At 47.4% G+C, this 26624-nt stretch overlaps 1 protein-coding gene across 13 annotated transcripts in view; it reads left to right on the top strand.

Annotated features, from left to right (window-relative positions):
- The first annotated feature begins 23290 nt into the window (after positions 1-23290).
- The window catches only part of ERI3 (ERI1 exoribonuclease family member 3), a 136507-nt gene continuing 133173 nt past the window's right edge, over positions 23291-26624 (top strand). For 2 of the 13 annotated variants that reach the window (XM_010371915.1, XM_010371914.2), the window contains exons 1-2: positions 23380-23749; positions 25739-25814. In XM_010371915.1, coding sequence (XP_010370217.1) covers positions 23615-23749; positions 25739-25814 — 211 coding nt within the window. In that variant the 5' untranslated portion in view covers positions 23380-23614. The other 11 variants (XM_010371920.2, XM_010371917.2, XM_010371921.2 and 8 more) reach the window with 11 other exon arrangements.

Here is a 26624-nt window from a genome sequence, read left to right as displayed (position 1 = left end):
TCCTTTTGTGCCTAGAGGTGGTGACCAGTCGGCTTCTCCATGCTGGATATATTAAGTTTGACTTGCATAGAAACCGAGTTATGACTTACAGAATCCTTGACTATGGTCATTGCCCCTGCCTCCCTCTCTCTCCATACTCTCACTCCATCCAAGTGAGGCCTGGATACCACCTCACTTCAGATTAAGGGTATAGCAGCGGGTTGACCAGTAACTAAGATATTTATTATGGACCCAGAAAGGTTTGGGTCCTAGTATCTTTCTTTGTTAAACTCAGCAATGGTTGTCTGGATGACCCATAAACTCCAGGTTACTTATAACCTGGTGGGTGAGGGCACAGGGAAGACAGTGGGTCTGCTAGTGACAATGGCCCTGCACATCTCAGAATTGTTGTGTCCTTAGGAAGCTCTCTGCATAGTATGACGACTAGTGTCATCCAGACTAGTATTTGGCCTAGAGGTCCATGTTCATCAGCACGAGTCTCACAAAAATAATAGCACTGGCACTACTATCCATTGAGATGCCACCATGTGCCAGGAATGCAGAAAAGTACTTTGTGTATTGTCTCATGTAATGCACCCAACACTCCTATGATGTTGGGGCCATTTGTGGCCTCATTTACAGGCATAAGAACTAAGTGTCAGATAAGTTAAGTAGCTTACTTAAGGTCATATGGTTGCTAGGTGGCAGAGCTGGAATTTGAACTTAAGCAGTCTATGACGAGAATCCACATGCATAGCCACTACTCTACGTTGCTTCTTTCTGTGCTATGCTGTCTGGACACACTGGCCTACTATTCCAAAATAATTATTTTAGTCTACTGTGTGCCAGGGACTGTGCTGGGCCCTTGAGAGAGGAGGACTCTATACAAGATGGATGGATTTATTGATATTTCCTATTTGCCAATCACTGTGCTAAGCTGTACTGGAGAGGAATCTATTATCCGATGAGTAGCTGCTACATCTACAGCTCTTGGCCAAGAGGAGGGGCCCTGGGTGCTTCCTCATGTATAGGTGACCATATGTGGTGTTAAGCAACTTACCGCCCTGGCCACAGCAAACTGGATGAAGGATGAAGACCTGGCTGGGTGCGGTGGGTTGCACCTGTAATCCCAGCACTTTGGGAGGCCAAGGTGGGCGCATCACCTGAGGTCAGGAGGTCAAGACCAGCCTGGCCAACATGTTGAAACCAGAATTGGTGTGTCTCTACTAAAAATACAAAAAAATTAGCTGGGCATGCTGGCGCGCACCTGTAGTCCCAGATGCTCGGGAGGCTGAAGCAGGAGAATCACTTGAATCTGGGAGGCCAAGACTTCAGTGAGCCAAGATCGCACCATTGCACTCCAGCCTGGGTGACAAGAGCAAAACTTTGTCTCAAACAAAAACAAAAACAAAAACGAAAAAGATGAAGATCAGACCCAATGACAGCCAGTCTATTGGCTGACAAAGAATCCCTGGTGTGGCGCAACAAGAAATCTCTGACCTACAGAGTTAGTGACTAGGGTGTGGTCAAACCAATAAGATCTTTTTCCTTGGAAATAGAAACTCATATTGATTGGAAGTGTTGGCATAGAAACAAGGACAGAGTACTACGTGACCATAACGGTGAAACATAAGAGTAGAGATCAACGAATGCCCAATTCGGAGGCAGCAATGAAACCACCTAATTTCTAGAACTATGCTGTATCCTGAACCAGTTCTAGTTCTCTAAGTTTTTTTTACGATCTCTGTGAAGTCTAACTGTGTGGCTATATATCTTGACTTGACTTTCTTATTTCTGTCTATATCCTCACAAAGATCCCCTATAATCAACATAATTTCAGTGTGTCCTCATGGAGCTCACAATTGAGCAGGCAACACAGATGATAATGAAGCAATTATTTACCATAGATAAGTGCTACTACAGGGTAAGCCCAAGAGGCTCTGAGAGTACAGAGGAGGCACCTAATCTAACCAGAGACAGTCAGGGAGGGCTTCCTGGAGGAGGATGAATAGTATACAGTTCTCATTGTATTCAAAGCAAAATCTATCATCTTTAAAATGGCCCATAGTCTTTAAAATAGCCTACACAGGCTGGGCATGGTGGCTCAGGCCTGTAATCCCAGCACTTTGGGAGGCCAAGGCGGGCGGATCACCTGAGGTTGGGAGTTCGAGACCAGCCTGACCAACATGGAGAAACCCCCCATCTCTACTAAAAATACAAAATTAGCCAGGCGTGGTGGCACATGCCTGTAGTTCCAGCTACTCAAGAGGCTGAGGCAGGAGAATCGCTTGAACCCGAGAGGCAGAGGTTGCCGTGAGCAGGGATTGTGCCATTGCACTCCAGCCTGGGCAACAAGAGTGAAACTCCGTCTCAAAAAAAAAAAAAAAAATCGCCTACACAATCTGACACTCCCAATTCCCACATTTCCTCTCTAATTTCTATTCCTATCACTGTATTCCCCTTCTTGTTCACTCTACTCCAGCCTCATTGGCCTGCTGGGTGCCCCTGAAACACACTGACTCCTGCCTTAGGGTCTGTGCTCTCGCTTTTCTCTTTACCTGTAATGTCTCCAGATACCCACTTGTTCAATTCTCTCACCTCTTTTAAATTTTGATCAAATATTATTTTCTCAGTGAGGTATAGCTTGACCTCTGATTTAATACTGCATCCAGTCTACCACTGCCTACTCCTATGCCCAGACACTCTTGATCTCCTTACCCTACTCTACTTTTTTCTGTTTTTCTTAGAACTTATCATCTTCTAACATATCTAATGATTTACTTATTTATTATACTTGTGGTTTTTGTCTGGCTCTCCATGTTTAGAAAGTAAGCTAAACATGGACAGAAACTGTCTTAGTCTATTTGGGCTGCTATAACAAAATACCATAGACCAGACGGCTTATAAACAATAGAAATTTATTTCTCATAATCGTGGAGACTAAGAAGGCCAAGATCAAGGTGCTGGAGGATTCAGGTTCTGGTGAGGACCCATTTCCTGGTTTATAGATGGACAGCCATCTTTCACCGTGTCCTCAGATGGTACAAGAGGCAAGGGATCTCTCCGGCTTTTTGTTTTTTATTTTTATCTTTTTTTCCCCACCCTGTCTTACGGTGTGGATGGGGTTTCTTTTATAGGGCACTAATCACATTCCTTGAGCCTTCATGGTCTCATCACTCCCCAAAGGCCCCACCTCCAAGTACTCTCACACTGGGGACTAGGTTTCCACGTATACATTTTGGGGGGTGGGCCACAGACATTCAGACCATAGCAATGATTTTATTTTGTTTATTGACTGTCATAGGTTGTGTTACCCAGGAAGCAGATTCTGAGACAAAGTTTAGCGTGCAAGTGGTTTTTAAAGAGTGTTCTTGGGATCAACACCAATGGAAGTGAGGGAGGCAGTACTGGTGCAGAGGGAGAAGTTGAGCTGTGATGCAGTCCCAACAAAAGCCTCAACCAATCCTACAGGAAGCTCTGGAGCTGGGGTGGTCTTTCAAAATTATTTCAATTGGGGTGAGGGAGCTGGGATCTTTCTATCCTAGTGTTGATTGGCCCCTAGAAGGAGAAAGGATGTTAGCCAAAGAAGTTTTTCTGCAACTGCAGCAGTCCCTCAACAAGGCTAACACAGTTGAGGCCTAGCTATAAGCAGCGCTCCCAGCAACTGGTGAAATAATTCCTTTTTTCCTGAAGGTGGATCTAGTCAATAGACCACAGCGACTACTGCAATTTACCCTGGTGCCACTTGGATTTACTTCTTTTTTTTTTTTCTTCTGAGATGGAGTTGCCCAGGCTGGAGTGCAGTGGCATGATCTCGGCTCACTGCAACCTCCACCTCCCCGGATTCAAGTAATTCTCCTGCCTCAGCCTCCTGAGTAGCTGGGATTACAGGAGTGTGCCACCGCACCTAGCTAATTTTGTATTTTTAGTAGAGATGGGGTTTCACCATGTTGGGCAGGCTGGGATCGAACTCCTGACCACAAGTGATCCACCTGCCTCAGCCTCCCAAAGTGCTGGGATTACAGGCGTGAGCCACCACGGCTGGCCGGATTCACTTCTTTATATAAGTTCTTAGAACATCTCCTCAAGGATTTTGGTAGGCCTCTTTCTAAGAAAAATTTAGAAGAGAAAGGTTTTCAGAATAGACTATAGATCCCACCATTACAGCTAGTCTTAGGGCTGCAACTTATTTTATTCCCTTTCTACTAACAATTCTAGGCTCCCCTTACCCTCAGGTAATGCATTTGTTGATCTTGGCAGCTTCAGTTGTGGCATGACCCAGACTCTCATCACTGAGGGATCTCAGGCTGGTCACCATGCCCTTCTCAAACTGCAGTTGTTGCACTTGTCCATATATCATCAAAAGAGGAAGGCAGTATCAATAAATGCTCAAGTACCAAGTGGATCACTCTTGGTTCCCTCCATTGTGTAATGACAGCCCTACTGCCTTCCAATGATTAGAATCAATTACCTCCGCCGAGATAGGGTGACTTTTCTTCTTGCCTCTTGGTCCCCTAGCATGAAGAACGTGATTGAAGAATCTAGGCAGCAATCATATTACATAGATCAATGTGAATTTGGCTGTGTCTCCCAACAGAAGTGTTTCCCCTTTGGCAACCAGCTCCTCTAAATTTGCAAAGACCATAATTTCCACAAGTGGATCATTAGGAGTAATGGTAAATGGGGATATTCCTGCTTCTATCCCTTGGTTCCCAGACCCAATTGCAGACACATCTCCATATAAAGGTCTTTGATTTAAAGTATATATTGTGTCCTAGAACAGAGTTTCTCAACTTTTGCACTATTGACATTTTGGACTGGATAATTCCTTGTTGGGAGGCGCTGTCCTATGTGTAGGATACACACCCATGGGCTCTACCTACTAGATGCTAGTAGTATTACCTTTCCTCTCTGTCCCCACCCCCCAGTTGTGACAATAAAACATGTGTCTCCATTTTCTTTCTTTGTTTTTTTGGGATGGAGTTTCACTTTTGTCACCCAGGATGGAGTGCAATGGTGCAATCTCAGTTCACTACAACCTCTGCCTCTTGGGTTCAGGAGATTCTCCTTCCTCAGCCTCCTGAGTAGCTGGGATTACAGGTGTGCACCACCACATCTGGCTTATTTTCTGTATTTTTAGTAGAGATGGAGTTTCACCATGTCAGCCAGGCTGGTCTTGAACTCCTGACCTCAGGTGATCCACCCACCTCAGCCTTCCAAAATGCTGGGATTATAGGCATGAGCCACCACATCTGGCCTTTTTTTTTTTTTTTTTTTTTTTTTTTTGAGATGGAGTCTTACTCTGTCGCCCAGGCTGGATTGCAGTGGCACAATCTTGGCTCACTGCAACCTCCGCCTCCCAGGTTCATGCCATTCTCGCCTCAGCCTCCTGAGTAGCTGGGATTACAGGCGTGCATCACCACACCTGGCTACTGTTTTTATATGTTTAGTAGAGACGGGATTTCACCATATTGGCCAGGCTGGTCTCAAACTCCTGACCTTGTGATCTGCCTGCCTTGGCCTCCCAAAGTGCTGGGATTACAGACATGAGCCACCACACCGGGCCGTGTCTCCATTTTCTCAGTGACAAAGCTCAGAGAGAAAAAATAAATGTCTGCAGACATCGCCAGACATTGCCAAGTCTGCACAATTGGAATTGGAAAAAATGGAAGGCACAATTGGAATTGGAAAAATGGAAGGCACAATTGGAATTGGAAAATGGAAGGCACAATTGCCTCCAGTTGAGAGACAGTATCCAAGAAATGGTGCCCCATTTTCATAAAATATCACATCTTAGCTGGCGTTTCAGCTGTGTCAACAGAACATTTCATTTCTCTGTTGGGCTGGCAGTTTCTGGGTTCTGTAGTATGTAATACATACAATCAATGGATCCCATTTATGCGTTCACTTTTGTACCTTCTTTGTTGTAAAGTAGGTCCTTTTTTCTGATGTGGTGGATACTATATGAGATCCTGTGCTGGTGGATTAAACACTCTGTGTAAGCCTTCAGTAAGTGGTGTTGGCTAAAGCCCTGTAAGGCAGAAAAGGCAAACTCAGAATATGGTCTATTCCTGTCAAAATGAATTTCTGGGGCTGGGCGCGGTGGCTCAAGCCTGTAATCCCAGCACTTTGGGAGGCCAAGACGGGCGGATCACGAGGTCAGGAGATCAAGACCATCCTGGCTAACACGGTGAAACCCCGTCTCTACTAAAAAATACAAAAAACTAGCCGGGCGAGGTGGCAGGCGCCTGTAGTCCCAGCTACTCAGGAGGCTGAGGCAGGAGAATGGCGTAAACCCGGGAGGCAGAGCTTGCAGTGAGCTGAGATCCGGCCACTGCACTCCAGCCTGGGCGACAGAGCAAGACTTTGCCTAAAAAAAAAAAAAAAAAAAAAAAAAAAAAAAAAAAAAAAAAGAATTTCTGCTCCTTCCAGGATGTAAACGGTCCAAAATTGCCAACAAGCGGCCAATTGACCTCCTCGATGGACATTGCCATCTTGGGGCCTTAGCATTGGTAGGTTGGACATTCTGCAGTGGCAGTAGCTAAATCAACTTTGGTAACTGGGAACCTGTGTTAGTGGGCCCATGCATAACTTCCTTCCATCCCTGCCATCATGGCTGCTTCATCTATGCATTCATTGCACCAACATCAGGGCAGCCAATGACAGAGGCTGGCTGATATCAACTGGCTGAGTCATTTTGTTTACTTGATGGTTTAGTGCCTCTTCCATGGTGGATGCTCTCTGGTGGGCATTAATAGGTGGTACAAAGATCTTCACACTTTGTACTCATCCTCATATGTCCATTCACCTGCTACTACCCCAGATTGTCTTATCTGTGGTCCTCCAATCTTGCATCCAAGCCCTGGCCAGTCATCCCAATCATTGTCCACTCTCCATGAGTCCATATATTCTAACCTTGAATTACTTCTCTTTCCACACAAAGTAGATGACCAGTGCTTTATTCACTGGGAGGATTTTCCCTCACCTCTTTCAGTGCAGCCACTGTCCATTTTCATCTTGTACCCACATACTGGGTAAACCCATCCATCAGAGTAGGGCTTTACCCTCCTCTTCCCTGATCATAAGGCACTTCTTCACACAATCTGTGTGTGAGCAGAGGAGAGGCACTGATGCCATGTGGTAGACGACATGGGGGGCTGGGATACCTGCTCTGCAGCTTGCTTGTGTCTTCTAGTCCTGTTCATGCTCAATCTCACCATGTGTCTCTTCCATCTTAGGATGAATTGTTACTTGGCCTGCCTAATCTTATGACTTGGTAGGTCTCAGAACCCAGTTTGTTATTGTTATTTTTGTAGACACAGGATCTGGCTATGTTGCCCAGGCTGGTCTTGAACTCCTGGCCTTAAGTAATCCTCCTGCCTCAGCCTCCCAAAGTTTTGGGATTATAGGTGTGAGCCACTGTGCCCAGCCCAGAACCCAGTTTTTATTAAAGAATAGAGTTAAAGGACCTGCATTAAAAAATCATGCAGGGGCAGAGAGAATATAGGCCCATAGAGAAGGTTTGAAAGGACAGTGGAGACAAGTGGAGAATTCAAATGTCTCCTGTTTTCATTTTACTGATCTTGCTTTATGTAGAACAGTTACTTTCTGTGTAGTAGGTATTCTTCTAGGCTCTTCATATGTATTATTGATGTAATCTACACAACCTATGAAGTAGGTATCATTATACCCATTTTACAGAGAAGGAAACTGATTTAGGCAGGTTAAGTAACTTCCTTAGGAGTGTAATTTGGTGAGTAGTATAACAAAGTCTGAATCCCAGGACTGTCTGACTCCAAAGTTTCTTTAAATAGCCATACTACTATCCATTCGCTTAACACCAGCTGCCATGAGATAAAACGAGGAAAGAGGTGTGTGTGTATGTATGTGTGTATGCAATGGGGAGTAGAGGAAACTTTTCTAGCTGTGGCAGTGCTGTGCTATGCTGAAGAGCTTCCAGATTCTTACCAGTTCATTCAGTACTACATCCAGCAAATGTTCACTGAATACCTCTCTGATACAGAATAAAAAGGAGTGAGACAGATGTTTTGCTACTATACCCTTGCGACTTCCCTCAGGGAGGGCTTTCCCACAAGGGGAGGGTTGCTACTCACATTTTGAGTAGAGAAAGGAAGGTCTCTGTAGAAAAGGAGGTATTCACTTGCTCAGCATAGCTCTAAGGGCTGGAGGAAGGATAAGAAGGCTTAGCCATCTGGCCCTAAGACGCAAACTGCTCTCCTTCCCTGCTTCCAAGAGCAGCCCCTGCAGGTCCTGGGCAGAGGTGTTGACAGTCTGGTCCTCAGAGGTCTTTTTGATATAAGCCTGTGTGTCAGTCTTCCCCTTCTCAGAGGTCTCCGGTCCCTGATGTCTCAGCAGTACCCTGTTCCGCCTCATCAGTAGAGCTATTGATGACTTTCTGCCTCATGCACCTGAGCTTCTACTTATTAAATAGCCACCTGTCCACTCAATCTTCTGCCACTCCCTGGGTGCATTTGAAGCTGCAGTCAGACCTCTGGCCCAGGTTTTTTAATTCAGCCTGGGAATATTAACCACCACAATAATAATCACTTACATTTAGGCTGGGCGTGGTGGCTCATGCCTGTAATCCCAGCACTTTGGGAGGCTGAGGCAGGCGGATCACCTGAGGTCAGGAGTTCAAGACCAGCCTGGCCAACATGGTGAAACCCCATCTCTACTAAAAAATTTTTAAAAATTAAAAAAATTAACCGGGCGTGGTGGCATGCTCTTGTAGTCCCAGCTACTCAGGAGGTTGAGGCAGGAGAATTGCTTGAACCTGGAAGACAAAGGTTGCAGTGAGCCAAGATCACACCACTGCACTCCAGCCTGGACAACAGAGCCAGACTTTGTCAAAACAAAACAAAACAAAACAAAACAAAACAAAACAAAAAACCACTTACATTTAGTCGGCACTTACTGTATACCAGGCCTTGTGTCAAACCCTATACAGGAACAATTTTCTTTCATCCTTGGGGCAACCCTATAATGGAGGCCCTGCGCTAGCGCTGGAGGTGGAGAATGCAGTTGGCATGCAGCAGCAGCTCTTTCGGGAAGGATTCTGCTGCCCCTTGGCTCCCCTAGCCTCACTTGTCCTGCACAGCCAGACCACTGCAGGACCTGCTGCTCTGGCCTGCCTGCAGCTTTGGGCTGGTTTCCCTTGACCCTTTTCTTGCCTGAACAGGCATCTCCACCATGTCAGCTCCTTTCCCTCAGCTTCCCTTGTTCTTTTCCTGGCCTTGGCTCATGCTGTTCCTTCTGCCCAGAATCCCCCTTTCTCCTTGTCTGCCTGGCAAAATCCATACTTACCAAGCCTTGCTTTAATGTCATCCTGACCTCCCTGCCCTCCCCTGTCAGGATTAATTGCTCCCTCCTTTGTGTTGCTGAACAGCACTTATCACAGAGAACTGTAGTTACTTGTTTCACCACTCAGTCTGGGAGAAGAGGCGGCAGAGACTGGTCTGATTCACTTCCTTATCTCTAGGGCTCGGGGGCTGCCCTGTGTTTGATGAAGCCCATTGGGCTGTGAAGTTTGGCTATGGACATCTCTGGGATGGGACCTTGGTTCTTCCTGCATTCCTGATCTCTAACTTCTCTCTCTGTGGCTTGCCAAAACTGGATTTCAGAGACTAAGACAGGATCTCCCCCTCAGCTGGAATATGTTGACTGTCTCTCCCCTCCACATGAATCTCTTTCTTTGGTGGCCAACTTGCCGCCTGTGTCCTGCCTGGTATCCCCTCCAGCCTTGGTGCTCCCAGCTCTCCCCCATTTAGCAGCATCTGCAGATTTCATTAACTTGCTACTTAACCCCTCTTGCTCAGATCAGCTGTGAAGATGATAAATCAGGCCCAGGGCTCATCCCTGTAGTGGCCCTCTTCCCCACACCCCTCTCTAACAAGTCTCTGGCTGCCCCTATTCATCACTAGCTGCCCTCTCTTTATCTTGCAGTTTCATGGCACCCCTCATTCCCCTCCACCACAGACCATGTCAGGGTTATAGCCCAGCCACTTTGGATTGAATCCTGGAACCACATTTGGAGACAGAAGCTGGAGCTGCACCCAGGGGCGGCAGGAGGTCATAAGCCCTGGCTGGGAAAGGATGGGGAGGACTAAGGAAGCACTGGATCCCCTTTCTAGCCATGGGACCAGGTTCAGTTGTGTTTAAGGGGTGGGACCGAGGTTAGACTGGACCTGTATTCTCACTCCCTTACTCAAGACCTCACCGAATCTGCTATTCTGCTGACAGGCCCAGGGCTCATCCCTGTAGTGGCCCTCTTCCTCACACCCCTCTCTAACAAGTCTCTGGCTGCCCCTATTCATCATTAGCTGCCCTCTCTTTATCTTGCAGTTTCATGGCACCCCTCATTCCCCTCCACCACAGACCATGTCAGGGTTACAGCCCAGCCACTTTGGATTGAATCCTGGAACCACATTTGGAGACAGAAGCTGGAGCTGCACCCAGGGGCGGCAGGAGGTCGTAAGCCCTGGTTGGGAAAAGAGGGCCACCTGGACCTCCCTGTGTGGAGTACTGAAGTTAGGTCAGTGTGGCAAGCAGTGTGGTTTGTCAGGGACTTAGCAGAATGGCTCTTTTCCCTCCCACTCTCCAACCCGGCTCCTTTCCTAAATTCTGCCTAGAGCCTGACTCCAATTTTCCTTCTTCCATGTGTTACCTTACCCTCTGCTCTTCTAGGCTCCAGGTCTCTTCTCTTGACTTCTTTCTCTTTCCTTTCCATGCCTCATCTCCTATTCCCTTCTCTTAATTTTTTTTCTAGGTATAAACTCCCTAGAAGGAACCATCCTCGATGTCAGGGGCCTGACCTTTCTGTAGTTCTGAGTGGGCCCTTCTGCTTTTTCCCTTCCCCCAGAGATCCCTCCTTTCCTGGGTCCCCTTTATTTCTACATCTGCCCCCACTCTTGCTCTCCTTTTATCCCCCAATTCCTCACCTTCATTCTCAGCCTTCACAGGAGACAATGTCGGAGAAGGTGGAGCATCCTGCCTGGGCTCACAACAGGCTCTTGAAAAACATTAATTAAGCCCAGATTGGAGTTTCCCCATCTTTGTTTCTTCCTTGTCCCTTCCCAGGCCCTGGATGATCCTCCACCCTCCCTGCTTGTAAGCAGGAGGCCCCTCCACTGGCATCCTTCTTTTGTCCAGTGAGGGGCAGGGGCGCCCAGGCCACTGGAAGCTCATTCAGCCCCTCCCGGCATGTGCACTTTTGTCAGGTGCTATTTCTACCATGTCTTCATTACCTCCTAATTGGCCAAATCTCTTTTCTTTATTTTTCTTGTTAAAGACAGATTTAAAGAACGAGTTCAGTAGCTCAGCCATTTTCAGACCATCATTAATTTCCCACTTTCTTATTTATTAATGGGGCAACTTCCTTGCTGGTATTTCTTATTCCCTGGATATCTCTGTAAAAGCCTGCCTTGCTCACGCAACCCCTGGGACCAGTGCTAACTCACTCTGACTTTGTGCTGCCCTCAGCTGCTCTGGCATTCCCTCCACAGCCCCACTGCGCTCACAGTCCTACCACCCACAGTTTGCAGCGAGGAGAGTCTAGAACACCCCCTGCATTCTAGGCACAGAGGCTTCCTTCTTCCGCACAGAGTGGAACGAGACTCCCAGTTCTCTCCTCCACCCCTTATCTCCTTCCACTGTGTTCCAGGTCCTACACTAAGCTGAACATGTACAGTCTCATTCACTCAAGACCTTAAGGAACAAAAGGGGAAACAGAAGCTCAGGGAGCAGCAATGATTTGCCCAGAGTCACTTTGCTCAGAAGAGGAGGAATCACGATGTAAGCCCAGGTTTGCCTGGCTCCCTGGCTTGAAGTTTACCCCTATGCCAGCCCACCTCAGGGAAGAGGTTACGGTTAGGATAAGTCTTGGTACAGAAAGAGAAACAAAGACCAGTAAGACAGCAGCAGCACTGTGGGAAATAGCAGTTGGTGACCTGAGGATTAGCAGGACTGCAGTCAGCAAACTGTGTTGGGCGACCTGTCTCTCCCTTTTGTACCTTCACCTCTGTGGGTTCCACAGTTAAGGGACTTGTGTTTTAATGGTGATGTTACTAACATTTGGGAGCAGTTACCTGCAAACCCTCTGCATCCTCTGAAGGCTAAGCCTGTACACACAGCTCCCACTGAGTCCTTCCAAATGGGTTCTCGGTAGTTGCCTTTTAATTCTGGTTCTCCAGCAGCCTCAGCCCATTTCTCCAGGTGAGTGGATTGACCTACTGCTGTCCATGCATGGGTGTAGGTGAGAGTCGGTAAACACTGGACTCCTTGAGCTGACAGCGACTGCCATAGAGCCCAGGTCTGGGTCTGAGCACATGCTTACTCCACTGATGATTCCTAAACCTTCGCTAATATGAGTGACAAGGACTTGTGATGTGGTCTTGTTAGGATTCCTCCTTGGCTCTTTCTATAATCAGAAATACTCTTATTATCCCCAGGCTCTGAGTCCAGACTCCAGGTGAGGGCTATTTTGCCCAGGGCCGGGTGGCTAAGGCTGCAGCTACCTCCATATTGCTGGTGAGTGGTGAGACGATGAGGAGGACAGTGATCCCTAGTCAGGGTACAGGCCTAACACAAAGACAGCCTGGAGGCCTCATGGCTGCCTCCAAATGCCAAGGCATTGCTCTTCTTGTTGGAAGTGGAAGCTTTGGGCAGGTCCTTAGGAGGCTCAAGGGAAGAGAGAAGAGAGAGAACTCAGAGCAGAATCTTCCTGCCCAATCTGGAACCTCAGTGGCCCCCCAGTAGCAGTAGCCCAAGAGCAGCAGCAGTGCCAAGAAGGAGTCCCCTGGGACCAAGCCCTGAAGCTGTGTTTTTACACTAAAAGACCTTGTTTCTTGTCTCGTCCTGGTCATAACCCTGCTTAATAGAGACATTAAGATGAATGATTGAAGCCGCCTCTCACTGCAGCTGGAAGGAGGGTAGCCTGGATGACCCTGGACTGAGGGGACACTATGGGGATGCGGTTGAGGTGGGAAGGGATCTGCAAAGCATCCTCCCTCCAACACTGAGCCTCAGCTTTGGGAGCTGAAACCTCTTGTTCCATAAGAGCTTTCTGAAGGCTACCTTATCCAGCAGGGCTTTTTTCTGGGTTGAACATCTCCGGTTGTGTTCTGCCTCCCCAGCATCAGGGAGGGGATGATACAAGTAGGAAAAGCCACAGGTGTATAAGGGACAACAGTGACTGTTACATATACAGGCTTTCAAAGAGCTTCGATAAGCTTCCATGCACACAGCTTTCCATGAAAACAACAGGTAACAGTGACTGGGCGTTTCCTGTGTGTTTCAAAGGCTGTGCTTTATCTGCACTGTTGTATCTGATCATCACCACAGCCCCATGGTACAGGCCAAAGTACTGTCCCCAATTTACAGATGAGAAGACTGAAGCTTAGAGAAGTTAAGCCACTTGCCCACGTTCACTCAGCTAATAAGTAGTGGAGTTGGGCTATGAACCCAAGCAGTCTGATTTCAGAGCCCATACGCGTAACCACTGTCATCGTTCGCGGCCTCTGGTTTTACAAATTGACCTAGCTTGGAATCGGCAGGAGGGTAGAGGAGGACTGAGGTTTTGTATCAGATAGGGAATTGATTTAGAGGTCAGAGACAATAGTTAGGGATAAACAGGCTCATCTCTGGATGGGGCTGCAGAAGTGGTGGGACCCCAGGGAGCACCGCTGAGACAGGCCTCATTTAGCATGTTTATGACAGGTCTGGCAGAGGGCAGCTCAGGAAAAGCCGCCCCTTCAGAGATCGAGATGACACCAAACACTTTTGGGCAGAAAAATGTCTTGCTTTTTATCTTCCCCCAGCCTCCCACCCTCACCCCTTACCTGATACCTTGCTGGATATGGAACAAATATTCAATAAACGGCTGCTAAAATATAGATGCTAAAAAAAAAAAGTAAGAGACACAGTAGTCTTAAACCAGACTGAGCAGAAAGAAAAATGCTCTGTGCCTGCTGATGTGAGTGGACATGTTTAGGGAAGGTGGGAAAGTGGGAAGGTGGGGAAGGTAGACCAGAGAGATAGCACTACTAAAGTAGGATGATAGTACCCTCAAAACCTTGCTACTCAAGGTGTGGTCTGAAGAGCAGCAGCACAAGCCTCCCCAGGAAACTTGGTAGAAATGCAGAGTCAAGGCCTTTTCCAGACCCACATAATCACAATTTATATTATAACAAGATGCCCAGGTGACTGGAATGCACATTAAAGGTTGAGAAGCACTGCCCTAAAACAGAAGCTCCAGTAGCGGTTCTCGTTACCCTCAAGACCAAGTCCAAACGCCTTAAGAACTCTCAGAAGACTATGCAGGATCTAACTCTTGTCTATGTCTTCAAACTCCTCTTTCGTCACACCCTTTGCACACGTTCTGTTCCAGTCCTACTAAGTTTCTTTCCATCTTCACGTGGGCCATTTCTTTGCTTAGTGCCTTTGCTCATGTTACTCTCTTCTACTGGAATGCTCTCCCTTCTTCAATCCCTTCTCCCCTTCTTGGTCTAAGAAATTCCTACTCAACATTTAAGACTTGACTTAAATGTCACTTGTTCTAGGAGGGTTTTCAGGGCTGTAAGGGATGCCTCATCTTTAAATCCTTATTGCAACTGCTCTTTATAATCACAGTTGTCACTCTGAATGACAATTATTTCTTTACCAGTATGTCTCCTTCATTAGAATGTAAGCTCTATGAGGGCAGGGACTGTGTCTCTTGTTCATGTTCCTGTTCTGTGCTTTTTCATGGAACATGGCACAACATAAGTATTCAAAGAATGTTTGTTGAATATTGAAAAAGTATATACTTAGTAAACAATGGGTTCAAGGTCTTAGGACTCTGCTGGGGTTGCTAGAAGAGATGCTCTGAAGGCTTCAGATGCCTTCCTAAAAGCCCTCTAGAACTCTTCAGGTCTTGGGGCTGTGGTTAGACACTGGTTATACATTAAGATTGCTCAGCAAGTCCCTTCCCTGTGGATTAGAGAGTGCTGTTCAGGGCAGAAGATGCAGGAAGGGCTTGGGGGCACTCAGAAGACGGGAAGGAACAGCCACTAAGGAAATGCTTCTTGGAGCAGGGCATCATTCTCCAGGAATTCAACAGGTGGAGATAGGAATGGGGTAGGCACTCCCATTGAGAGAACAATGCCAGCAAAGGCTTGGAGGCTGAAAAGTGCAAAGCACCCTGATGAGTAGTTATTTGTCCCTTGGGCCTGGAAGACAAGAGGAGTTAAAAGAATGACTAGAAAATAAGGCTAGAAGCAGAGGCTGGAACCTGAGGATAAAGGATCTGACTGCCAAATCAGGACCAGGAAGGAAGACCTGTGAAACCACAAGGAGTCCATTATCATGAAGAGGCCCCGCTAGTCTGGGAAGCCAGGGAAAGGTGACTGGCAGCAAAAGCAGCTTATTCACTAAATCCTAGGGGAAACATGTAGTATAATGGAGTCCTAGTAGGTTTGCAGCTGATACTTGGCTACATCCAGTGTGGGGAGGGAGGCAACATTGTCTGACCCAAATATCTATTTGAATGCACTAATTTATATGGGGGCTGAAAAGCCTCTCAGAGCAAAGCAAGTAAATTTGAACCAAGCCCATAACCTGATCAGGTATAGACCAGCACAATTAGAGCAAGGGTACATGCTTAAACCAATGGACACCAAATTGCTGGAAGGACGGCAGAGCTCCAGCAAGTGACTTAATGATAGAGGAGGGTAGAGACTGGCAGAGTGAGCCAGTTTCCACAGGATTAAAGGTTGAAAAGCGTTTTTCGCTGCCTCTGGTTCAGCATTACGGCTCTAAATAAATGCATCCTACCTTGGCCACTCTGGTGCTAGTAGAGGTGCACTGTGAGAAGAAAAGGGGCTATTAGAATATGTGGAAACAGCTATCTCTGAAAGAATGAAGAGCTCGGGCCGGGCGCGGTGGCTCAAGCCTGTAATCCCAGCACTTTGGGAGGCCGAGACGGGTGGATCACAAGGTCAGGAGATCGAGACCATCCTGGCTAACACGGTGAAACCCCGTCTCTACTAAAAAATACAAAAAACTAGCCGGGCGAGGTGGCGAGCGCCTGTAGTCCCAGCTACTCGGGAGGCTGAGGCAGGAGAATGACGGGAACCCGGGAGGCGGAGCTTGCAGTGAGCCAGGATCCCGCCACTACACTCCAGCCTGGGCAACACAGCGAGACTCTGTCTCAAAAAAAAAAAAAAAAAAAAAAAAAAAAAAAAAAGAATGAAGAGCTCGAACAACCCTGCTGTGGGGCTTCACATCTTCCTACCTGTAATGTGGAGGGAGTTGTCTTCTTTGCAGGAGAGTGCCATGTTCTCATGCTGTTATGGTACCAGAAGAATTGAGCCCATTAAGCAGAAACTTCAAGCACAACATCCACAATGCACCTAATGGTAGAAGCCAGTGGAGCATAGTACCTTGAGTCAATAGGTACAATTGAGAATTTGCGGGGAGCATTGCTAGGGATTGTTTTTTGTTTTTGTTTTTGTTTTTGAGATGGAGTTTTGCTCCTGTTGCCCAGGCTGGAGTGCAATGGCACAATCTCGGCTAACTGCAATCTCCACCTCCTGGGTTCAAGCGATTCTCCTGCCTCAGCCTCCTGAGTAGCTGGGATTACAGGCATGTGCCACCATATCCAGCTAATTTTGTATTTTTAGTAGAGATAGGGTTTCTCCATGTTGGTCAGGCTGGTCTTGAGCTCCTGGCCTCAAGTGATCCGCCCACCTCAGCCTCCCAAAGTGCTGGGGTTATAGGCATGAGCCACTGTGCCTGGTCCTAGAGTGGTATTTTTATAGGAACAGCTGGGTGCCTAGAATTAGCAAGACTGGTATATGAATATAAATGTAAACACATTTGTACGACAAGCCAGTATAGACTATTGGCCTGAGAATATCTGCATTGCTACAGATGAACTAACACAGCAGTCTAGGGAATCGGACTTTTGACTAGAAACAGAGCCACCAGGAGGCAGCAGTTTCTGAGTGGGTTTGGAAAGATAAAGGGAGCCTGGCCTGGAGGAGAGAAGTCAGCACTACTCCAAAGGGACCCGGGTGAATGCTGGCCTCTGATCAGTGATGCGAAAGCCCTAGTAGACAAGAAGAGAGAGCTGAACTTGAAGCTGAGGTGGGAACAGGCGAAAAGTAGGAGTGTTCGTAGTTGACAACCAAACTCGAAGGAAAAGTGATGAAGGAAAGTTTACTCACTAAGTACCTACCTTATGCTGGGTGGGCCCTCTCTTCACTATATTGGTGATACAGGCATTATCTCCATTTTACAATTGAGGAAACAGGCTCAGAGAAGCTGTCTTCAGTTATTCATCAACTATATGCCATGGAATATGAAGCTGAGACACAGTCCTGTTCCTTGAGGATCTCAGAATATTGTAGGAGAGAGACACAGAGGCAAACCACTTTATTACTGTGCTTCCCAGACAAGAGTAGATGTAAGAAGGTGCAATAAAACCACAAAGAGATTTCCCAAGTCACAGAGTCAGTAGGTGTCAGAGCCAGGATTCCAATCCTGGACCGTCTAGGTCCAAACCTCAGCATCTTCCACCATTCTGGCTGCACAGCTATAGTCGTCCAGACCCTTAAGTCATAGTCTGAGTTCTGAGGAAGGACAGTAGTAGCCTTTGCTATTAGCAGGGATTATTATTATTATTTTTTTTTGAGACAGAGTCTTGCTCTGTCGCCAGGCTGGAGTACAGTGGCATAATCTTGGCTCACTGCAACCTCTGCCTCCTGGGTTCAAGTGAGTCCCCTGCCTCAGCCTCCCGAGTAGCTGGTACTACAGGTACACGCCACCACACCCAGCTAATTTTTTGTATTTTAGTAGAGACGGGGTTTCACCATGTTGGCCAGGCTGGTCTTGAACTCCTGACCTCGTGACCCACCCACCTCAGGCTCCCAAAGTGCTGGGATTAGGAAGGCGTGAGCTACCGTGCTCGGCCTAGCAGGGAATGTTTAAGAACAAGGAGAGGACATTGGGAATTGGGATGTGGCTCACAAACGTGACGCAGCTGCACATCAGACCCAGAAAGGATGATGGTGCCCTCAGGATTACCAGGTGTGGGTTGGGTGGGGTGGCTCATGCCTATAATCCTAGCATTTTGGGAGACTGAGGCAGGAAGGTCACTTGAGCCTAGGAGTTCCAGACCAGCCTGGGCAACATGGAAAACCCTGTCTCTACAAAAAAACACAAACAAACAAACAAAAAGTAGCCAGGTGAAGTTGCACAAACCCATAGTCCTAGCTACTCGAGAGGCTGAGGGTGAAAGATCACTTGAGCCTGGGAATGGGCCGTGATTGTGCCACTGCACTCCAGCCTAGATGACAGAGTGAGACCCTGTCTCAAAAAAAAGATTACCAGGCATGGAGACCCTCTGCTGGGACAGGACTGATTCAGAGCCTAGAAGTGGCAGTGAATGGTTCTAGCTACGGGAGCCCCTGGGGCACCAGAGAGTGCTGGCTGGTCCTTAGGCAAATTGAGGCCAGAAAGAGGAGCCTCAAAAATCAAGCTGTGATTGAGAGGAGGGGGAGCCATATTGGGAGTAGCACTGGGGCTACGAGAATGAAATCGGAAAATTCTTGGGCCAGAAGGAGAGCTTGCCCGCTGTCTAGGATTACGGTCTCCTTTTTACTTCCGTTGAGTTCAACACATCCTGACAGGATCATCTGCCTCTTTGAAAGCAACTCCTTTGCTTTCAAATTTTGCTTTTTCCTCCCTTCTGAGCACCAGATAGGGAAGAAATCTGGGGCCCTAATCTTTTCTAGGGCTGCTTTGCCTCTGACTAGTGGCTGGATAGCCCAAGCAGATTTTGTACAGTTGGGACAAAGCTGTGGGATTCATGACATTTGTGAGCCACACCTCTGGAGTATGTGAATCATGACTGTCTCTGGGCCCGGGGGCAAATCAGGGTGGAATCACAGGATTTGAGGTAAGGACACTGGGACTAGAGAGGGGACAGAGAGTAGGCAGAGAGTGGCACAGCCTAAGGAAGAGAATCTCCCTGGGCAGGTGGCTCCATTTGATTTCCGATTTAAAGGGGAGGCTTAGATAGCCAAGAAGAAAAAGGCTAATAAGAAAAATATTAAACTGCAGTGTGTGTGTCCCCAGGGACTTCCTGTTGCCATGACTGACCTCCCGGAGAGCGCCATTCGTTCCCGAGCATGGCAGCTTTATAGGCACTCGTAGGCCTGCAAAGAACACCAATTTGCTGCTGCAGTTTGTTTTGATAACTGAAACTTTCAATAAATCTATATTAAAATCAAAGGGAAAATTAACTAGGCCCTAGTGAGGGGCACGGAGATAAGGGAGCACATTACCACCCTGGCCTCAGCCACCCCACATCCATCTCTTAGTTCAGATTCAGGTCACCAGGGAGATGAATGGCTCAGGCTCTTGGGGAACAGCTCTGGGGAAAAGCAGGGAGAAAGCGGCATGGCCAGATCCAGCCCTGACTCCTCTCAGAGTGGCAGAAGACTGCTGGGGGGTTGGGTTGGGGAGAAGAGGAGGTGGGGTGCTGGTGGTCATGATGGGAAGAGGGGTAGGAGAAAGGGGTAGGGAAGGGTGAGAATCATAGTAATAGCTACTGTTTACTGAACTCTTTATTCTAGGTAGTGCTAAGCAGTTGTGTATTTAATTCCAATAACAGGTAGATACGAGTATTATCTACATTCTAGAGATGAAGAAACTGAACTTCAGAGAGGTATGTGACTTGCCAAAGGTCGCAGATGGAGCCAGGACTCAAACCTGAACAGGTTCTCTCTGAGTCCACCCTTCTATGCTGTCTTATATAGCTTACAGGGACTACGATAGCAGTAGCAGTTCTTCCAGTTGCCGCATAAAATGGTTTCAGACCCAGTCTGGGTTATCTCAGCTGTGCCAAGGTTTGGGGGCTGCCATGCATTATCCTTGGGTCCTGCATTCTCTGTGCTTTGACCACTGGTTGAGGTCCTAGCTTTGATGGCCACCTTGCTTCTTTTCCTGGTAGTTTGACAGGCTATAAGAAGAACTAACTGACTGGGCGCGGTGGCTCATGCCTGTAATCCCAACACTTTGGGAGGCCGAGGCGGGTGGATCAACTGAGGTCGGGAGTTCAGACCAACCGGACCAACATGCAGAAATCCTGTCTCTACTAAAAATACAAAAATTAGATGGGCCTGGTGGTGCATGCCTGTAATCCCAGCTACTTGGGAGGCTGATGCAGAAGAATCGCTTGAACCCGGGAGGTGGAGGTTGCAGTGAGTTGAAATTGCGCCACTGCACTCCAGCCTGGGCAACAAGAGTGAAACTCCATCTCAAAAAAAAAAAGAAGACTTAACTTGGTCCTGTCTTGTGTTCTTGCTCTCAGTGTTCACTTTAGCTCAGTTGCTTAATCCAGCAGCCAGGATGTCTGTGTGTCTGTGTACTGGACTCAGTTCATCTGCCTCCCCAAATTCACTTGCCCTTGCCTTGTGTGCACCCTTGACTCTGGCCATTGGCCACTTGTTCATTGGACAATCCAACTGCCACTCCCACCTCATTTTCTAACACCTCTGTTTATCTTTGTTTCCCTTGGGATGAGGGTTAGGTTTGGACACAGCCTCCAGTGTGCCCACTGTGGCGGGACTGCAGTGGACCTGATCTGACCCAACCAGAGGCTTTGATTCCTCTCATCATTTTTAGTCTCAAACGAATGACTATACTTCAGGGTGTGGAATCTGGCACCCCCTGTGGCTACTGCAGTGGTGGGGTAACACAACCCTTCCTTCTCCCTGTCACACAGGATGGTTCTATACACCTTGTATGACAGAGCAACTAGTTGTATTTTCTTAGAGGAACTGGCCAACTTCTCAGTAAGACACTATCTTGTACTTTCTTTCCCTCCTTCCCTGCTTCACTTCCCCCTTTCCCCTACTCTTCTATTTATTTGTTTATTTAAGACACGGAGTCTTGCCATGTTGCCCAGGCTAGCCTTGAACTCCTGACTTCAAACGATCCTCCTGCCTCAGTCTCCTGCCTCCTGAGTAGCTGGGACTACTACATGTGTCACCATACCCGGCTTCCCTCATTCTTGATGCCTTGGGATTGTACTCCCCAATTAAATTTGAACGCATAAGTTTTGTCTCAGGCTCCGTTTCCTTTTTTTTTCTTTTTCCTTTTATAGAGATGGGATCTTGCTATGTTGACCAGTCTGGTCATGAACCCCTGGGCTCAAGCAATCCTTCCACCTTGTCCTGCTAAAGTGTTGGGATTTCAAGCATGAGCCACTGTGCCCGGCTCAGGCTCTGTTTTCTAGGCAACCAGACAGTACACAACAGAGCCACGGCTTGAGAACTCCAAGTGCTGTGTTAGGCGGCAGTGTAAGGTACCAAGTGTATATTGAGCTGTTAAACTGTTCTATTATTTGAATCAATTTGCCTGGTCTTTGTACAAAAAGAGCTTACAGTGTGGTGAAGTCCTGGAAGCTGTACAGTTGAGCCCTGGTGCACCAAGGAGGAAAGGACACATTCTGGGGAAGTCAAGGGGACCATTGAAGGCTCCACAGAGGATGTTGGGGCTGGGCATTAAATAAAGCCTTGAATCCAGATAGTATAGATTTACTTCATTCTTACAGCCGAGAAGATTGGCTGGGCCTACTCTTAGGCCATAATTCAGTATATAACAAAGCTATCTCACTGCCTCTTGTCTTATTTTTGTATTTGCTTGTTTTATTATCTATCCTTCCTCCTACAGCCCCTCTCCAATTTTTATTTATTATGGCTTTCTGCAGCCTTGTCCTCCCAGGCTCCAGTGATCCTCCCACCTCAGCCTCCTGAGTACCTGGGACTACAAGCATGTGCCACCATGACTGGCTAATTTTTAAATTTTTTGTAGAGATGAAAATCTCGTTATGTTGCCCAAGCTGGTCTTGAACTCCTGGTCTCAAAGGATCCTCCTGCCTCAGCCTCCCAAAGTGTTAGAATTACAGACATGAGCCACGGCACCCAGCTTCCCTCTCCAGTTTAAAAGCTCCTTGAGAATACAGGTGTGTCGTTATTAATCAATGAAGCCTCAGCAACAGAAACAGTGCCTGACACTTAAGAGAGGCACTATAAATACAGGTGGACTGACTGACCAACTGGGGTTAATGTCTAGGTAATAATAGGAGAATCTGTTCCAGCTCCAAGAATTGGAGGATAGTGCCTCCACTTTACTGACTTCGGGATAAATCTGTCCCTGCTGCTGTATATTCCCTCATTTGTTCACAGACATTTACTGCGGGCCTTCCTTATGCCTTCACTATGCTGTGTATTACTGAACAATAACGGAAAAAATGGAACATACACGAACAATATGGAAAAAAATGCTTTTCCTGAAGGACTTAAAACCCTGTGGGAGCGACAACAAGGAAACAGACAATTATAAAACAATATGATAAATGCTGTAGGTGCACAGTAGAGTCACCTAACCTATTACGTGGGGGGGATAGATGATGGCATTCCCTGATATGGGGATTACCAGGCACTCCCAGCTCAGGTGGAAATCGTTACGTTAAAGTCCGATCTCAGAGGTGGTAGGGCCCAGAAATGACATCATCCTAAGTGTAAATATGCAGAGAACACACAGAGGGGCTTGGTAACTGAAGCTGGGCCCAGAAGATGGGGTCCTGACCGATTGTGAAGCTGTCAAAGCCATCATTGGCTTGGCTAAGGGTGAGGTTTCCCAGCTCATAACCTGGGACTCATGACTACCCAGAAAGGCATAACCAGGATGAAGAAACACAGGTCTCTCCAGCTTACTGGAGAGACTGACTGGGGAAGCTCCTCACAGCTGAGGCCAGAAACCTTTTAAACAGAAGTTTCCTCTGAGTGGACCTGAACAAGCCAGTTCCCTCTTCCTTAGGACGGTCCTTCACAAATCTAAGCATTTTCCTCTTAGCTTAACCCCTCCTTGTCTCAGGTCTCCCCCAGGCCCACATCACAGAGTAGATGACAATAATTACTTGTTGAATGAACGAATCATGAAGAGTCATGTAAATATAATCTGTCACGTTGTGAGCCCACATTCACCTTGCGGGTATATTGGAGGGCGGGAAAACGGAGATGGGGGACCTAGGTCGCTGTAGGCCTTAGAAAGTTTCGTTTTAAAAAAATTGCTTTCACAGATCAGAAGTGATGTCCCCGCCCCCGCCTTCTCTTCTGAGTTCGTGCAACGTCAAAACTACAAGTCCCATAAGGCCGGCCGCCGGGAGTCACCATCTTGACATACCTTAGCGCGCATGTCGGCGGGAGAGTGAGCATTTGGGCAGAAGAAGCCCCGCCCGACTGCAGCCCATTGGTCAAAGGGACCGGCAGCGGGCTCAGCGGTTGGCCACAGCGCCCGCCCGTCCGTCGCGTCGGTCGGGGTCAGAGTGCGCGGAGGTGAGTCGGTGTGTTGTGGACTCGTGGTGCTGGCTGCCGCTGTTCAGGCGGCCGGGAACGGGCGGTGGGGAGCGGGCGGAGCTGGCCCTGCCTCTGCCTGGCCGGCGCCGCAGTCGGCGCGGGCCGCGCCCGCCGCCGCCAACTGCCCTGAGCGCCTGCTGAGGCCGAGGGAGACGTCGGGGCCTGCACCTGGAGGGAGCCTGCCGCGCTGGCCCCGAGGAGGGGGCGTTGCCATGGCGACAGCCTCTCCCGCTGCTGACGGGGGACGGGGGCGGCCCTGGGAAGGAGGGCTGGTCTCCTGGCCCCCCGCCCCTCCCCTTACTCTCCCCTGGACTTGGATGGGCCCAAGTTGGGGACAACACCCCGGGGTGGGTGATGCTGAATGCTCCCCTCCAAGATTGGGCCCTGGTTAATGCATGCGGGCCGAGGGTCGCGGTGCGCAGAATTTGTGCAACCTGGGGTGCTGGTCCATGTGCTAACCCTGGATGCTTAATCTACTGAGTAACGTTCTGGCGGAGGGGGAGCGGGGCAGAGCTTTGCAAGACAGGATGGGTGAGTTTATTAAGGGGGTTGACTTACTGGGATTACTAGAAAAAAAAAAGAGGTTTGACCAGAGTGGCTAGAAGTGGAGCAAGGAGATTGTAGTTAGAACATTCCCTTGACCCCCTCCCCAACACATGCACACACACCAGGTTAGCAGTTTACCTCTTTGTAAATCTGAAGCGGTGGTAGTGGTGATGGTGGAAGGAGTGAATGAGGGGCCTACCCTTGCTATCTTTCTGTGTGCCTGTCTTGCAAATGGTCCAGCAACAGGTGTTTTCTCAAAAAAAAAAAAAAAAAAAAAAAAAAAAAAATGAACTTGGATTGAGGCTTGACTGTGAGTTCCTGCAAAATTTAACTGCTCCTTGTTGACTTGGAAGATGCTGGATGTGGGGCCCCCAATGGGGGTTTGGATTTTGTGCTTAGAGCTGGATTTTGCAACGAATAGTGCCCATCGTTGTGTCTGCTTGAGGTCTCTGGCCACTTCAATGGCATTTACTCTTGTCAGACATTTCATCAGTCTCCCAGGGGAAGGGCAGCAAAACATGAATCCTATTGTCTAAAAGACTGTACGCTGTTCAAACTATAGTAGGTTGTGAGTGGCTAAATGAGTTTTGATTGTAGAGTTTCTTCCAGAAATTGGCTTCATGAAATTCTGCTTTATTCTGACTTTATCATATACAGCCTGCCTTGTTTTAGTGGGTTCTTGCTTGGAACTTAAGTTTATTATACCTGGATCTCCTACTATTTAAAAGCCAATTTATAAACAGGGACTTGAAGTGTGACTCCACTAATGTGTGTCTGTGATCCTGGTTAGAAACCCACTTGGCTGCCTTTTCCTCAGAAGGTGGGGGTTGGGGGGAGGAAGCTGCCGGGAAGTGATTGATAAGGTTTCCTTTATGGATTCTGTGGTGCTTCACTGGAGCTCAGAGCACTTTGGCAACTTAAGCACTCCAAATTAAAAGCTCATTAACAATTCCTGCCCAAAGATCCTGTAAATAATCAGCTAGCTAGGTCATAGAGCTTGGCTAAGAGTTCTTCTTCCAACTTGAAATTTCCAAATAAAAGTGCTTTTATTCCCTTTCATTTTGAAAAGTGTTTTCTTTGTGGTGGGGTAAATCCATGAGTGCCCTTTTCCCAGCGGATTTGAGTAGAAGAAAGTCTTAAATGTGTGGAATGGTAGACAGGAATATATTAGTTCCAACCCTAGGTGTTTCTTTATGCAAAAGACATCACTAACAGGGGCATCTCTGCAACTTCTGGTCCTTTGGAGGATATGAATTAGTTGAAAAGGATGATAGGTATCTATTGATGTTTTGACTTGGGATTTAGTTACCTTGACTTTCTTAGAGCTTGAAGCAGGCTTGGAAGTATCCCGAAAGTGTTTCCTAGCCTATGTGGCCATTTGTAGTATGGCTTATGGATTTGTGGCAACCAGCCCCTCCCCCAATCCTGGCCCAGCCTTAGTTCCTTAGTTCTGAATATTGTCAGCCTTACCAGTGTCTTCCTCCTTGACTAGACTAGGATTCTGAAATTACCCGAAGAGGCACCACTTCATGGCTGTCTTTCTCGGTAAATGTTCAGTGTTTCTAGGAGGTGAGCCTCCATAGGAGGAAAAGTATATGACTAGAGAACATGAAAATCATTACAAATATAGTACCAATAGTTTCTGAAAGCTCTGTGGGGGCACCGTCTTTCCACATAGATGGCAGTTATCCCAAAGTTTGAGTTTAGAGTTTGAGGTGTAGTATCCTTCATGGGGATTTGATCCTTGGTATTGAAATAGACTTGTTGCAGAGATGTGTATTTATCCACAGCATTGGGGCTTTCCAGCTCTCACAGAACCTTCAGCGTCCCCAGCTGCCGGTCTTGGCATCTTCGAAGTAAGGAGAGGTGAGAATCCTGTTGCATGGTCAAGTTTGGCTTTATTTCCTTCTGAGTATTTGGGCTTGGAGGGTAGGGGGTGGGGGTTGATGCAGATTGTATTTTTTTCCCCACGTATCTAAAGTCTAAACAAATTGTATTTTTTTGTAGCTTCTTCTGATAAGGTAACATATGTTCAAAGTCTGTAGAAACTTACTTAAAGTTTTTAAAGTGGTAAGAGTTGGAGGTGGGAGATCCAGACTCTGAAATTCTGTCACAATTGCTTTATGGGCATCTCATGAGCACCTACTTTAGGTTCAGGATGGTTGAATAGAACCAGAATAGCCCATTATCCTGAGAAATACACATCTTAAGAAAATAGGAAGAAACATCTTTGTTTGGCTTTAAACATTTGTTTATTTATTTAAGAGACAGACTCTTGCTAGGTTGCCCATGCTGGGCTTAAACTCCTGGGTTCAAGTGATCCTCCTCCCCACAAGTAGCTGGAGCTGCAGGCATGTACCACTGCGCCTGGCTCTCATTTGGCTTTTGCTAATGTATTTGACCAAGGCCTTTGGGATCTTGGTTTAATTTAGGTTGCATGTCACCTTTTGGTGGATGGTTAGTTCCAACCTGTCTGTTTTACAAGGATCAGGGACCAGCTAAAGAGGCATACTCTGGATGATTGATATCAGGGACTTGAGCTTGTTTGTTCAATAGCTAAGGGCCAGGCACTGTGCTGGTTCCTGGGATTATAGTGGTGAACAAGAAAGCCACCTTCCCTGACAGCATAGAGCTTACAAATTCATGGGAGAGATTGATAGTAAAAAGGCAGTTATG

This window comes from Rhinopithecus roxellana, chromosome 12 (assembly GCF_007565055.1).
Source record: "Rhinopithecus roxellana isolate Shanxi Qingling chromosome 12, ASM756505v1, whole genome shotgun sequence".
Classification (NCBI taxonomy): Eukaryota; Metazoa; Chordata; class Mammalia; order Primates; family Cercopithecidae; genus Rhinopithecus; species Rhinopithecus roxellana.
Note: the sequence above shows the minus strand (reverse complement) of the source record. Positions and strands in the feature narration are given on the sequence as shown.